The sequence below is a fragment of the Centropristis striata genome, chromosome 12, assembly GCF_030273125.1.
Source record: "Centropristis striata isolate RG_2023a ecotype Rhode Island chromosome 12, C.striata_1.0, whole genome shotgun sequence".
In the NCBI taxonomy this organism is placed as follows: Eukaryota; Metazoa; Chordata; class Actinopteri; order Perciformes; family Serranidae; genus Centropristis; species Centropristis striata.
In genome coordinates, this window is record NC_081528.1 from 25,261,475 (window position 1) to 25,276,836 (window position 15,362).

The following is a 15,362-nucleotide window of genomic DNA, read 5'->3' on the forward strand; positions in this document are numbered from 1 at the left end:
CTCTGGGGGCATGTTAAAGCAGGATGCTGCTGCCTCCTCTGCAAATTGGAAAAGTGGCACAATGGACTGAACCAGAAGAGGACCCATGCTCTTCCTGCAGTGGGTGCGTTTACGACACAACACTCACTTCGACCTATAAATGCAGACAGAATTCAACTCGATCTCCTGAATTGAAGAGAGCTTTTACTGTATATTAAATCTGAAGAGATTATCTATGTTTTTTGTGGCTCTTTTTGGAACCAGTGTCCTCTGGAAAGCTCTTTGTGCCCATTATGCAACTATACAGTATTTTCTAATATATTATTTTTGTTGTTGTAATTAAATTGTGGTAGTTCGCCTTATTAGATGCATGTCAAAGCCAAACAAATCAATATTTTTAAGCATCCACACCACCCACAGTCATGGCTAGAGGCATTGCTTTCTGTTTATTTCTCATTCTCGAAAACACAATATCTCAGGATGGCCTTGAAGGAAATTCTTCAGATTTGAAAGAAAAGTCGACTGTCACGCAAGAATCTGAAAGTGATTGGAGTTCAATGGTCAAAGATCAAGGTCACTTTGACCTTACGCCCATCCCATTTCTTGTAAATTTGATATCTCAGAAGCGTCTGGAGGAAATGTCTTCAAATTTGGCACAAATGTCTACTTGGACACGCAAGGATGATAATAATTACATTTTAGAGGGTGAAATATCAAGATCACTTTAACTCAAGAATCCACTTGCTCATTTTTTTAATTTTTTTTAACAAAATTTCACACAAATGTCTTAATTGAAGTTATTACTTCTTAAATCCAAAAGGTCATCTTCACTTGGCTGACACATCTTGGGGGCCCAGCTTGAAACTGTAGTGACTGTATAGATCTTCTCTCCTGCTGACTTGAAGATGTGTCTGAAAATTTAGGTAAAAATTAGATCATTATCGTACACCTGGCAACACTGGTGGAGACCAAAAAGGGACAAAAAGAAGAGTGAATAACAGACTCACATTCGTCTCTTGGCCAGAAAACAACTCCAAATAAATGCTAATGTTTTATATATCTGCTGGATGTTTAAATACTCAACTGTTTGCCTACACATTTGCTAGATCATCTGCATAAGCAGATATTATATCAGTCTTGTTTTGCTGCCCTCAAGTGTCCCAAAAAATAAAAATTGGTCAAAATGAATGCAGGATTTAAAAAAATTCTCATTAAATGAAAATACTCAAACATGCTTTGACCTAGGGCTACATGGTGGTGGAGCGGCTCCTCTGTGTGGAGCTTGCATTTTTTTATACTGTATATTCATATTTATTCTGCACTGGAATTCTACTCCTCAATACATACTCCTTCTTTCGACACTTTTTATTGTATTTTTATTGTATTTTATTGCTTGAAGTATGCCTAGGTTGTTCTTATTTAAGTGTTTTGTTATTGTCTCTGTGTGTAATGCTGCTGCTACACTGTAATTTCCCAGCTTGGGATAAATAAAGTATATCTATCTATCTATATCTATCTATGTTCGCCCCGTGTCAGCATGGGTTCTCTTCCGGATTCTTCCCACAGTCCAAAAACATGCAGCTTAGGTTTAATTGGTGACTCTAAATTGCGCGATTGTCTGTCTCTATGTTTCAGCCCTGCGATAGTCGACCTGTCCAGGGTGTACCCCGCCTCTCTCCCAGTGTCAGCTGCGACCTGAGTGCGGATAATCGGTTAGGGGTAATGAATGAATGACTGCTTTGACCTGCAAGACTTAAGTATCATGGAGGAATTTATGTAGACCAGCTGCATTCCACTCAGCGCATTAACTTCATGTTTTATTAGGTGGTTAATAATTAACATGCAAGCTCTGCTACTCCTTCTAGTCATGAAGCTTGCAATGACCGCTGGGCGATCTTCAACATGACCTACAACTGATGAGAACTTTTGGCTGTCTCAATCAAAACAAAACAAAACAAAAACCTTTTGAACATTGACAGCTACTTCAAAGCAGCCTGGCTGAGTGCAGTGTCGTGCACAGGCCCATGGGCATGGACTTCAGTGAGAGAGCGAGCGGGTTACATGCGCGCTCCGCATCCTTCCTATGATAGTAGCTGTGAATCTGTAATGTGTTTCCTGACCCGAGGATGGGCCGGATGGAGTGCTGGCACTTCAAGGACGGGTCCTTGAGTCCGCAGTTGTCTCTCAGGAGCCAGCAGGATTATAAACTGAAACCTTTTCATCTGACGCAGCAGGGCCGATCATGAAGCCTATTGTTTATTATCAATGTTGTCTGAATGGCTCGCCTGGATGCTTATGTGTGCAGTTTATTGTTATATTGGCCACTCAAGTGTTTTCATGCGTTTCTGACATTATCTGTTATATATTCGTAATGAGATTTGGCAACTCACTGGACATAGCTTTGTTAGGCTATCAACACGATTTAGTGTGTTTATGTTCCTCTGAAGCTCAGGGCCCTGTGGGGCTGAAACCAGGAGAACATTTTAATTACAACCATTCAATCACAACATTGTGTTTTAAGGTCAGAGAGGTGGATTGCCGTAAGGGATCTGGGGGGAAACACATGCCCACAATAACACACGATCATCCTTTGACTCCCTGTTATTCCACACACTCTGATGGCCGGTTCTCCATGACTCCAAAATCATCAAGAATAACAGCATATTCATATTGAGAAAGAAATACTTTTTCTTATTGACAGCTTGCTGTTTGATTGGTGGGCTGGTGCTCAACAGTTCTGAAGGCACAGTTAGGAAGGAGTCTGGAGTCAGCTAGTGTTATTATTGTTGTAATGGATTTCCAAGAGGAGATCTTATTGATTTTACTGCATGTGCTCGAAAGGCAGAGCTGATTGATTACACTAGCTTGAATGTGCATGCTGGTTTTTCTGCCACTCCATTGGCTGAACCTTGAAGTTGCTGCTACATCAGACCATTAATGAATGAAACACACAGCGACATCCAGAACTCTGATGTGTGTCTGTGTGTGCTCGATTACCCAAATGCACACCTCTTGTACGCTGTTTGACTTTTTTTTTTATTTCAGATTGCAAACGGTACATGAGTTTTCAATTTTCAGAATCCCTCTGTGTAAAATAGAACAGGGCTGATAGTGGCTCACTATGAGCATGTTGTGCTCTTAGTACATGCTTTTCATTCACCCTTCGAGGACTCCCAAAGGAGGATTGATGCGTGGGTGGTGGGGGTTAACAGGACTTGGTCAAGGCTGGAAGAACTCTTTGCAGTTAAGTTTCATTGAGGGCAACGTTACATCTGACCCTTCGGAAGAATAATTACAGACTCTTACTCCCAAGGAACCTCTGCTCAGCTGCACGCCTGAAAGAAAGGAAAGATAACTTTTTTCTCCCCTTGAAATTAATGGCAGACATTTGACCCGAACAGATAAAATTGCATTGACATTATGGTGTCAGACGAGTCCAGACAGCCAGCCGAAGGAGAAAATATCACAAAATCGACTTATAATATTCCTCCAGAGGCTGTGTGTGTCTTGCTTTGGTATTTTGTTCACTTCCCTGGTGACACTGCTGTACTCCTGTGGTGGCTTTCTAAGAATTTCAGATGGTATTAGGATTACCTGCTGAGCTATTAGATAGATGTTGGTAGGCATTTAAATACCTCGAAAAATCCATGAAATAAAAATCAATCCAGAGACAGTTTTGCACTCAAGCAACAAATGTAAATCCATCTAACAGAGCAACATACAGTCTCTCGTCAAAGACGTCATAGATTTCTTTCTGCCCTTATATTATTCTTTCTTATTGCACAGTGAAGTGTCTTTTAATCAAGTCCTACATTCAAACCCTTATTTAAGTAAAGCACAATCAGCGAAATGCACTTCAAGTACTTATTATGTTTCCTTTCAATGTTTTACTGTTATGTGTGATTAATATTGCAGCTGCATTACTGTGTGTGTTACATTTTACTGCTGTAGATGTTTAAAGTTGTGCTAATTTTAACTCCTTCATACACGGTTGCCCATAAAGTTGGAACAATGTTGTTTTCAGACACAGTCCTCTGTTAATTGTGGTTTCATTTTCATTGTGATATGTTTGGAAAAGATTGATTAATAACATTTTGAGAAGAGATACACTTTATCTGTCAAGAATAAATCGCATTGTCATAATCATTTCATGGAAAGAGGTAAAAAAAAAGAAATTCCCGAAATGGGGAATATACCTACGTATATACAGTCATGGAAAAATGTTTTAGATCAACCTTGTTTTCTCTAATTTATTGTTTCTCTTGGTTCTTGTTCTTGTTTTCTTGTTCATTTTAATGCCTGGTACAACTAAAGGTAAATTTGTATGGACAATTATAATGATAACAACAAATATAGCTCATAAGAGTTTAATTTAAGAGCTGATATCTAGACATTTTCCATGGTTTTCTTTATAATGATTTTGGGAATTAGCAAGAAAACCTAGATATTTCTAGATAGCAGCTCTTAAATGAAACTTTCATGAGCTATTTTTGTTGTTATCATTATAATTGTCCAAACAAATTAGACAAAAATTAATGGTCTAAAATTTTTTTGCATGACTGTATATACTTGGAATTATTTTTTTTAAACTTCTATGGTCTTAATTATGTGGAAGAACAACACAAAATATGAACAACATATGAAGATATAAGACCCCTATTGAACATATTTGCAGAAGAGTTGTATATTTCTTAAATTAGAACATCATATATGTAGTATTACACAATGACAATTACACTATGAATTTCCTTCAACTCACTTTGAGAATCACTGGTTTAATCTACAGAGATGCATCATGTTCTCTGACATAATGATATGTTTAGAGTACCTGTCCTGTGAGAACTACATATCTCTAAATTCTCAACTTTTTATGAACTCAGAAAAATAGCCCTGTTTTTATCTTAGTAAAGATGCATTTTCAGCTTATTTTTAACAGTTTATTTAACTTAACATCAGGATATTTTTAACACATAAAGGGACACTGTATCCTTTAGTTTGTCAGGAAATTCCACTATCACAGAAATACAGAGATACTTGGTTGTCCCTGGACATGACAAGGATGAAAAATTGTAATCTGAAATGTAACTAAAGCTGTCAGAATTTTTTTTTTTGACAGCTTTAGTTACATTTCAGTATAGGAGTAGAAAAATGCAATATTTGCAAAAAAGTTTTGGAAAGGTGAAATGGAAAATCAAAACTAACTCAACCATAGCTCAGAGGTCAATAGAGAACTTTGATTGTCACAAAAAATATCTTATACCTTAAGATAACTTTTAACTTAATTTTATGCATGAAAAATATAATAAACAAATAAAGTAATCAAAATGAGCTCCAACGTTACAAGCTGTAACACTAAAGTGAACACATTGATACATAATCTAATAATGTTATAGGTATTATTCTAAAATGGTTCATTCCTAACATGTTATTTTATTTTTAATACTTCAAGTAGCCTATTTTGATGCTAATACTTTTGTGAACTTGAAGTTGAATGCAGGACTTTTTCCTGTAACAGTATTTCTACATGTGTACACTATTACACTGATGCCTATTACTAAAAGTCTTTAACACAGAGGATGGAATGAATGGGATCTTGCAGGAAGGGAAATTGGTCATGGATGTTAGAGACCCCCCTACACACACCCCACACCCACCAGCATACACACTTCTCTAATTCAGCTTGTTTTATGAACTGGATGGTTGGGTGTGCATGCGCTCCAGTCACGAGCATAGGAAAGGGAAATCATTGTAAATCCCATTCAGTGCCTTGTGCATCCTTTAACAAACCGGGGGGGAAAGAAAGACAGACGTGTGTTTTTTTTCCCTTTTCCTCAGCATTTCGGCGCTGTCCTCTCTGTGCAGACTACAGACAGGCATCGATTGGCCGAGGTTCACCTGACTTTTCCCCCCATCCACGGACATTCATTCAAAGCACCTCTCCACTGTGTCCACCAGCTTCAAACTAACGAGTTTTCATAAGAAATCACCGCGCAAGCTGCTGCGCTTCTGGACCGGAGATCTGGAGATGAAGACAGATTTTACGCTTTTCTGTCGGACTTTGATTGGAATAGCATATGCCTCAGGTGAGCAGACAAAGTCTCAAAGTTTGGCGCATAACTTTTTATGAGCGTGTAAGGTCGAGTTTACTGTTGGCACTGACTTTCGGTAAATAATTAATCCGAGGTCATTTAAGTTTATTTCTAAAGATGTAAAAGTTGTATTCATGTTATTCATGCGGTCTTAAACTGAAGTCATGAAGCTTTTGTGCATAAGAACTACTTTCTGTTTTATTAATTGTTAACAGGCTGGAATAATTCTATATTTTTAACTAGCTAGTGCATCATATCAAAAGGAAAAACATTAACTCTTTACACATTAGCCTGCTGAATCCCCCATTTGCTGTCACCGTGCACGCACATTTCTTCATATCCATTCATCACTTATTCCTGATTGAAAGTTTGCCTCTCAATATGGAACTGGATTAACAATAAGGGACCTAGTGGGAGCCTTTAAGTCTACATGCAGATAGGCACTAGGGGGAGGCATGCTGTTGTTGAGTCTGATAAAGATGCAGCTTGGTAATTGGTGATGCCAAACTAAAAATAAGGCGGAAAAAACTGATTCTATCTACTATCTTGGATTTGAGAGACTTTACATCACTGTTTATGTATGTAGGTCACATTTTAAAGGCAGAGTGGGAGGAGAGCTGACTGGACTGGACTGACATGTGGAGGAGGGAGGAAGGTCAGATCCCCTCAAATCTCTGTGTGGTGGTGGTGTTTTTTTAAAATGTAATCTTATTGTTGTAAAGCAAGAAAGATGAGGGAAAATCACTTGCATTCAGCGCAAACCAACTTGTTTGAAGAATTTGAGGTTATTGTCAGGCTGATCTGTGTGCTTGTGTGTTTTTTAGTCACTTGAAGAAAATTCACAAAACAAGTCAAACCGAAGATAAATAATCAAAAGCACTTTGTTTTTTATTCCATACTGTTTTCTAGAAGTATAGAGATTGTTTGCCATTTTGCCCGGTGACTGGATGTGCATCTATGAGATGTTCATCACTGATTTCTGTTGAACAGCTGTTCATAAAGACAAGGGGAATACTTTTGTGAGGGGCAGTCGCCATATGGCCATCTGAATCATGACTTTAGGGTGGAGGGATGGCTCTCTCTCCTTTCACAAATATCCCAAAGCTGTGGAGGGGTGCTCATGTACATTTGTAGCAACAGATTTAAGGATATATTGCATCACAAAATCCATTTCTGGGTTATCACTGCCACATTAATGATAGATTTCATTATGTGGGAGTCTCAGGTTAGTTTTTTTTTCACCTGGCCACGTGTTCCTTTGAGGCCAAACTTTTGCAGTATTTAAAACAAAGAAAAACTCATAAAAAACACACAAGTGTTTCCCATTAATCCACAATGTGTACTTTGGAATTGTAAAACTCTCACACTTCTGTCATCACACAAACCTGATTTGCCTATTAGCAAATGTGTGGTGCTACAAGCTGAAAGACTTATTGGCAGCTGGGTTAGCTCAACCATACCGGGCCCACGTTTTCCCCTTTCAATGCTGAACACATAAAGGAAGAACACAATATCTCAGAGGTATCCTGGAGGCAGATTGAACCTCCATATCAAAGAGGCACATCTTTCAATTACAGCCCCACAGCATGAAACTGTGAGATCGAGTGCCACATTAATGTGGACAGGTGAAAGAGAGAGAGAGGCCGTTTTCTGGCCTCCACCACTTCAGATTAAAATGTTTTTTTTTCTAATGACACAGCCTTGCGTGAGGGGTAACATAGTCCCAATGTAATGGAGATGTAGAATTATTGTGAAATGCTTTTTTAAAAGTTTTTTCCTCTCATGAATGCAGGGCATGACACAACTCTGAGATAGAGATGATGGACCTTGAACGTAGCAATTTCTCTTCTCTGGTTGCCTTTAAGAGGCTCACTTTACAATAAGTTCAGCAATTTTAAAGTCTTCTTCTAGAAAGATTGAATACCTCTTATTGAAATTGTCAGATCCGTCTATAGTCTGAAGGGTCTCTTTAACCCTCTTAACCCCCAAATATTATTCAACAAAATATAAAAAGACACTACTGAGTCAGAGTCTTATGCAAGCATGATGAGAGCACTGTCCTATCATTATGTTCAGAGCGGGAGATTGAAGGAGAGTGGATTGCAGACCTGCCAGCCCAGAAGTCATTGTCATTTTAGGAGGAAGGGGGAGAGGGGGGTGTAATTTACGCAGCAGCTGCATTTATGGAGCTTCAAGATTTTCACCCCGAGCCATTTTCTGCCATCTTCCTGTCACGCTCTGTCTCTGCTTTGAATTATGGTAGTTCTAAAACATTTATTACACAGCTAGAGAAGATGCTGTCTTATTTAAAAAAGACATCTCGTTGCAACTTTGCTGCTATAGGATACATTGAAATTAATCGTGAATCACTTGTTGATTAATCTCTGCCTAATTTCCTTGTTTTGTGGGAGCATAATTGGCTACTTAAAAACCTTTCCCAGTCACATATGAAAGCAGTGAATCATTTTTTTTTTCTAAAGCTGAGCTCCAGAGCCGAATAATCTTTGGCTTACTCTGTGTCTTGGGTGCATAGTGTTGATATTGCTTTTAGCAGAGTGTTTTCTGTACGCATACCTCTGCTTGATCAGATCATCCCAGAAATCTGACTCTTAACTCTGGGTATTATTCTAGTCGTCCACTTATAGAGGTCGAGTTGTTTTAGCCAACAATAGCCCCCTATCCACAGCTCTGATCTCAGGATTCAACCTCAAGACTCCGAGGAGCGGACCCTCGGTGTCTGTCCTTGCATATCTGGTTCTATCAGCTGGAGAGCAGCTCAGATGAGAGAGGAATGCTGCCGCTGCTGCTCCGTGTGGGAAGTTCTCTGCAGTAAAGTCCAAATAAATAGGGAGTCCGGTGCCTCACTCATCACTGGCATAAAGTAGCGGGCCCCTTGGGCATTTGGATGTCTGGTCACTCACTTTCTCATAATGCTAAAGCACCAACACCCTGAATATGACTGGAGCTGAGAGATAAGCTCTTTCAACACCAGGAATCTGCAGCAAAGGCCAAATATGTGTCTACATTGGTGTTAGATAGTTGATGAAAACCATCTGTGGTATTTTTGTTTTCATATTCCTGACCCCTCCATGTTTTCTGTGCCCAGTTTTTAGCCATGCTAGCTGCATGCTAGCTTCATGCCTCTATGTGTGGCAATGTGTGTCTGTTGGTCGTTACACCACTTGAATCCAGACTGAATAATCTCCACAAGTATCGAGACGAATTGCCAAGGAATTTTATAAAGACATTTATTGTCCTACAGCGGTTGAATCCAATACTCTTGGTGATCCCTGGGCTTTTCCTCTAGCGCCACTATGAGGCACACATCAGTTGCTTTTAGTTTGACAAGTTTTGGGCTGATTGCCATTAAATTTGGTCCAGATATTCATGATAGCCTGACTTTTCATGTAGCACCACCATGAGGTTAACATTTGTTGTTTTGAGTTAAATGGCTCACCAAGGATGGGATAGAAGGATTGCAATGAAATTGGTAGGCCCACATATACATTCATTCTCTCAGGACGAGTTGTTTGACTACATCAGTGATCCAATTCTGTTTTAATTGCTGGCCGCACTAAAAGCTGGACTGGCAATCAAAGAAAGGGAGGAGGTGCAATGTAATTTAAATCAGGGGCGGATAAAGATGCATTTTTTTTTTAGAAAGAGGGCTCCTGTTTTGCTCCAACAGTATACTTGTTTTTTAGGCATTCTGAAAACACTCCTCCACATTCCGAATAATTACCAGACAGAGGAGGTTTAACCTATCGATTTTCTTTCTGCCCCTCTCTTTCTCTCTGTCTGTCCTTTCTATCATGTTCACACAGGCCTGAGTTTCATAACGCAGCTAGCAGAGCACAAGGATAGCCAAAACCAGATTTTAAATGAGCACTTTCACTATAACTCTATGAGTAAATTAACACACCCATGAAGGGGTAAGAATGTGCACAATTAAATAGCTCAGCTCTGCTCAGCTTGAATCTTGGCGAGCTAGAACGAGACGCATTTCATCCAGCAGGAAGGCGGATTATAAACAAATTAGGTCGTCCAGAATCTTTTAGTGGTTTTGAATTTACTGCTACAAATACTTACCTCGGTGTTGACTTTAAAAATTCTCTTGACATGCTAATGGAAGGTCAATTACATGGGATTCAGCACCTGCAACAGCCCATGAAAAGATATTTATTGTGAGTAGAGTTGACAGACACTGGAGGAATATTGCTTTGTGGCTTCTAGTGCCTTTACCGGTTGATCACTCTGCACACGTTCTGAAGGCAGAAACTGGATCCGGGGACCCAGTGGCTGTAACACGGATATTACAAAACTCCAAAGTGCTTGTGTTGCTTAGAAACAAGCATCATTTATAGCACTTATAGAGAGTCACCGTCAAATTGCTCCTCAGTCTCAGGGCAGATGTGTGTGTGTATCGGGGTTGTGACTTGGAAGTCGTGCAGCATTTCATTGGTCACTCATACCTCTTGCCTTGTCATTGGAGGTCGCTTGAGGTTCATGGGAAAGAGTCCATTGGCAAAGCCTGAGGAAATTGCCAGCTTCCCTCCCTTTAGGCATTCAGCACCATAATTGTTGACCCAGCACTCCCTGTTTTGCCCTTGTTTTCTATGGCGACTTCAGCTGCAGCAGTGATTTAGCTCTCTGGGATATCTGACACGGCAGAGGGACTTGTTTATGACCTGGAATTAGGTAACAAGCACAGTAATGGAGCTCCTCAAAGTTTGACCTCTGAACAGCCGCAGCATGACTTTTAGGAGCGTGCAAGCCATCACAGCAGGCGCAGACTGTGCTAATCTTTGGTATTTGCTTGTACTGAAAGAGAGAGATTTTACAACAGAAATGTCATCACCAGGAGCCAGGACAAAGCATTTACCAGAATATGCTCGGTTCCCGTTTCAGAAGTGGAAACCATTTCTCAAAGATGAAAATGATGATGTGCAAAAAATGGATGGCCACAGAGGAAGAGCTTGAGTTGTCCGGTGTGCCTGTGAGGCAGGTACAGGAAGATTTAGTCAGGGACAGAGGTTGGAAACATAGGAAGCTGGACCAGATGGCTTGTCGCTGCATCCTTAATTTCACACCCCTCCTCTGGCAGGATGTTGGAAAGGCCTAACTCCCCTAATAGTGGAGAGGACAGGGACGTAGTGGATGTCATCCTCCTCCGTAGTAACAATGAAATCAAAGCCGTGCTGCCAGTCAGTCCGTCGCCTGGCTGTGGCCCGGCCTTGTGTCCAGATGACAGAGGAAGTGGACTTTATTTCTTCCAGAGAGAGACAGAGAGAGAGGCAGTATGTTATAGCCTGAGGCCGGCTGACTCCACATCCAGAGTGCAGGTCTGCTCCATGGCCTGCATGGCCTCCTGTCCCTCGCCGGACATACAGAGCTATTTCAGAGTTCCCCAGCCTTGGCCCTTTGCCAGATACTGTGTCACTGAAATAACTGGAGCTGCATTGTCACCTGCATGTTAAAAAAGTGTTACTCAGTTCTAGTTAATGCATTTGCTGTCTCATTCAAGTGCCCTTAACCCTGTGTGATTTTATTTAAAAGTATAATAGGTAATATTTCCGCATTAAATAAAAAAAAAATAAAAAAAGACCAGACCTGTTATATATTCTGTTGAGTTGCATTCTTATGTCATCATAAATGTTTCCAACAGTGTGCAACACAGAGAAATCTTTAATTTTTATTTAAGGACATGCTCTCAGTCAGTTGTCACCAATGGTGTAATTTCCTTTGTTCATGCCTCATGGTGAAGTTATCTGCCAGAAGTTGTCAGAAATGTACTTTTTTATCTATTTTTTCATTGATACGCTTTTTGAGCTCATGGTAATTTTTAACAGGATGAGGGATTTTAGTCATCAGATGTTAGGATCTGAAGGTATCAGAGAAGTAAGCTGACCAAATGTTAGCTGTAGCTCAGTTCGCAGCCCCACTGGGACATCCTGTGTCCACCAGCATCTGGGAACCACTAAATTTGAACATGAAACTGCTTTTGTCTGTGTTTATACCATTTTAAATCCATTTGTTTTTGAGAAAAGGAGACCTTGATGGATGATTCAGCTCCAGCTAAAAACCTCCTGAACATTAAAAATGAGATTCCTTTTTTACTCTCACAATGGGAAAATTCAACCTTCAACCGCATTTAACCCATCCTTTTTACACACCAGTTAACACACCATGCTTAGGAGCAGTGGGCAGCACATTTCTGTGCCCGGTAGCAGTTAGGTGCCTTGCTCAAGGGCCAGATTCTCTTACCTCTAGGCCATGGTCTGCCAAATCTGGATCACAAGTTATCAGAGAAACAAGTAAACAAACATTATCTAACTGCAATGATGGCATTACTAACTGAAGGGAAGCCACAGCTGTACAGTCTATGTAGAAAAATTCAAACCAGCATCGGCACAAGTACTTAATTACAATTTATGTGTCTGTGAAACCCATGTCTTTATTTTTTATGGACTCCCACGTCGCATCCTTTCTGCCAAGCTGAGAAAAGCTTTATTTGTTTACACAAAGTTCCTCTTTCCTGTTCCTGTCATGTGACTCATCAGAGACAAAACTACAGAGCAGCAAGGAAACACTAATGGCAACATCTCCTTCACCGTCCATGAAAAAGGGAAGTGGGAGAAGCGTGAACATGATAAAGAAAACAGGAAATTTGCTCCCAATGAGAAACATTGCGCTGCCTTTCACACAAGCTTTAATGTGCCCTGTGTCGTACCCGCGATGAGAGGAGCGCTCGCCTTCATGTGCACCTTTGATGCGTTTAACTCCTGCCTGCCTTGTATCTCCCCACTTGTCATAGAAGCTTTACATTTTTAAATGGCTTAGAGTCCCTTATAGCGGCTTGGTGTTTTTGCTTCTAGCAGTGTGCATGTATGATTTATCTTTAGTCGGCAGGTGGCCTCTATAGGCTTGGAAGTCCAGTTTCGGTACTCTCTGGTTGTGAGAAAAACACCATCATGAGCCATGGATGGAGCTCAGCAAAGGATACAACGAGCACACATAAACAGAGGCATTTAAATGGGTAAAACTGTTTAAACCACTATACTCCCACTTACGAGAGCAATTCTACAGTTCATTGTGCCATAACTCCTCACAAAACAAGCATGTAATTGTTTAGGATTAATAATATCATTGCCTCTGTAGCGCCACAGAGCTACTTTGAGTTGGAAGTTTTTTCATTATTTTCTGATTCTTGTTTGAAGCCACACTTGAGTGCTGTTGTTTTAAAAATTCATACACAGTCGGTCTACCCACACATATACTTCTAGGAATCGGCAGGCAAAGAACAAGTGATTTGAGAAGAAACTTGTAAAATTTGTGTGACTCTACTGCATTTAAGATAAAATAGGCTGCAGTATTTTACTGTTTTCTTTTTCTGTAATAGTTGGGAAATTGAAAAGACAGAAGAGTTATTATTTTTTTTAGATGTTAAGATTGATACCTCTCTCATGCCTGTATGGTAAATATTCAGCTACAGCCAGAAGCCAGTTATGTAAGCTTAGGGTAAAACCTGGAAACATATTTCCATCCAACTCTCAGTAACAAAGAAAGTAAACACTTTTCCCAAAAATGCTCAATCATATCTTTCAACTTGGGATGACTTTTCAATGGACAATGCCCCGCCCTTAATTGTGTAAACATGTTTATTTCTGCTGCAATGTTGGGCATTTTAACATGGGCAAATCAATAGGGATTTGCTTTTGGAGCAAGCCTCAAGTGGCCATTGAGGGACTGCAGCTTTTGTGTTGCTTAATTTCTCAGCCCTGGCAGATACTACTTGCTTTTTGAACTCTTTGTCATCTTGGCTGATTTCACAGTTTAAATGCAGAATACAAGAATGACAATAACTGTCAAATTCTCTGTGCATCTGCACCAGTGGTGGAAAGTAACTAAGTACATTTACTCAAGTACTGTACTTATTACTAATTTTGAGGTACTACTTGAGTATTTCCATTTTATGTAACTTTTTACTCCACTATATTTAGCTGCCAGCTTCAGTTACTTTTCAGGTTGAGATTTAACATAAAAACATGATCAATTTAAAGCAATCGACTTAAATTTAAAAAAAATCTAATGACAGTATATTCCATAGTTTAAATGAGCCCTGTCTTTACAAAATTAAACCGCTGCTTACATAAATGCATCAATACAAATAATCTAATAATATATTTAGAATATATAAAACAATCTGAGTGGGTCCATTTTGCATAACAGGTACTTTTACTTTTGATACTTTAAGTACATTTTGATGCTACTTTTACTTCAGTAAGTTTTGAATGCAGGACTTTTACTTGTAGTGGAGTAATTTCACAGTGTGGTATTAGTACTTAAGTAAGTTACTTAAGTAAGAGATCTGAATATTTCTTCCACCACTGATCTGCACATAATTGCATGAGGGTGCAATTGACTTTTTCTTCAACTTTTCTCTTAAATTCTTGGCATATTTCACAAAACTGAATGCAACAGTCTGCAGCACCTCGTGGTATTCTGGCCCTTCCAACCTAAATAAAGAGCTACTGCTGATGCTCCTCTGGCATGCTGTTTGAACACTTCACTTGACAAGTAGCCAGTTGCACATCTTTCTTCTCTGTCAACCAGGTATGTGAAGCTGACACATCAAAGTGCAGCCTGGTGCACATGCTGAGTGAACAGGCACAATTGTCCTTGAAAAAAAAATCTGACTTCTGGCACTTATCTCACATATACATCTGGCACTTCCATCATGACAGAGGCATGCAGCAAAGAAAAGGCAGAGAGGCCAGCTGTGTAAACCCATAATGTAGCTATCTCTATAAGATCGCTGTCATGTTGGCATGTTCAAACGTTTTCACTGCCTCATCCTTATCTGGATTACATTCAACCTACCAGAGCACTTATCAGTCCCTCTCTCTTTCATTGCAATTCTGAACAAATATCAGCCTTAAAAGTTCTTTTAGTTGACTCAAACCTTCATGTTTGCCTGGCAGACCTAGCTGGAGCTGGTGCAGGGTACACACACATTACTCCCATAGTGAGAGTGGCCTTTCACAACAACAGAGAAATCGAATTTCACAAGAGCAATGTCAAGTTTTTACAAGGACACGATCGGGAAGCTGTTTCTCCCAGAGAAAACTACATCAAGTAAATGCCAATGAAAATCTTTTTTCTTTAAAATCATCAGTTATTGTTGAATTATTTTTGAGAATCTCCATTGATCATACACTGTGGACACAATGTGCTGAATCACAAAATTTAAGTCATTGCAGAAATGGTCTCTTTCAAGTGCTTTAAACATAGAAA

At 39.7% G+C, this 15,362-nt stretch overlaps 1 protein-coding gene across 1 annotated transcript in view; it reads left to right on the forward strand.

Moving 5' to 3' along the window:
* Window positions 1–5,688: 5,688 nt before the first annotated feature.
* Window positions 5,689–15,362, forward strand: part of flt4 (fms related receptor tyrosine kinase 4) — a 53,355-nt gene continuing 43,681 nt past the window's right edge. The window contains exon 1 of the mRNA XM_059345784.1: window positions 5,689–6,062. Within this exon, the coding sequence (XP_059201767.1) occupies window positions 6,005–6,062 (58 nt within the window). The 5' untranslated portion in view covers window positions 5,689–6,004. The remainder of the gene's footprint in view (window positions 6,063–15,362) is intronic.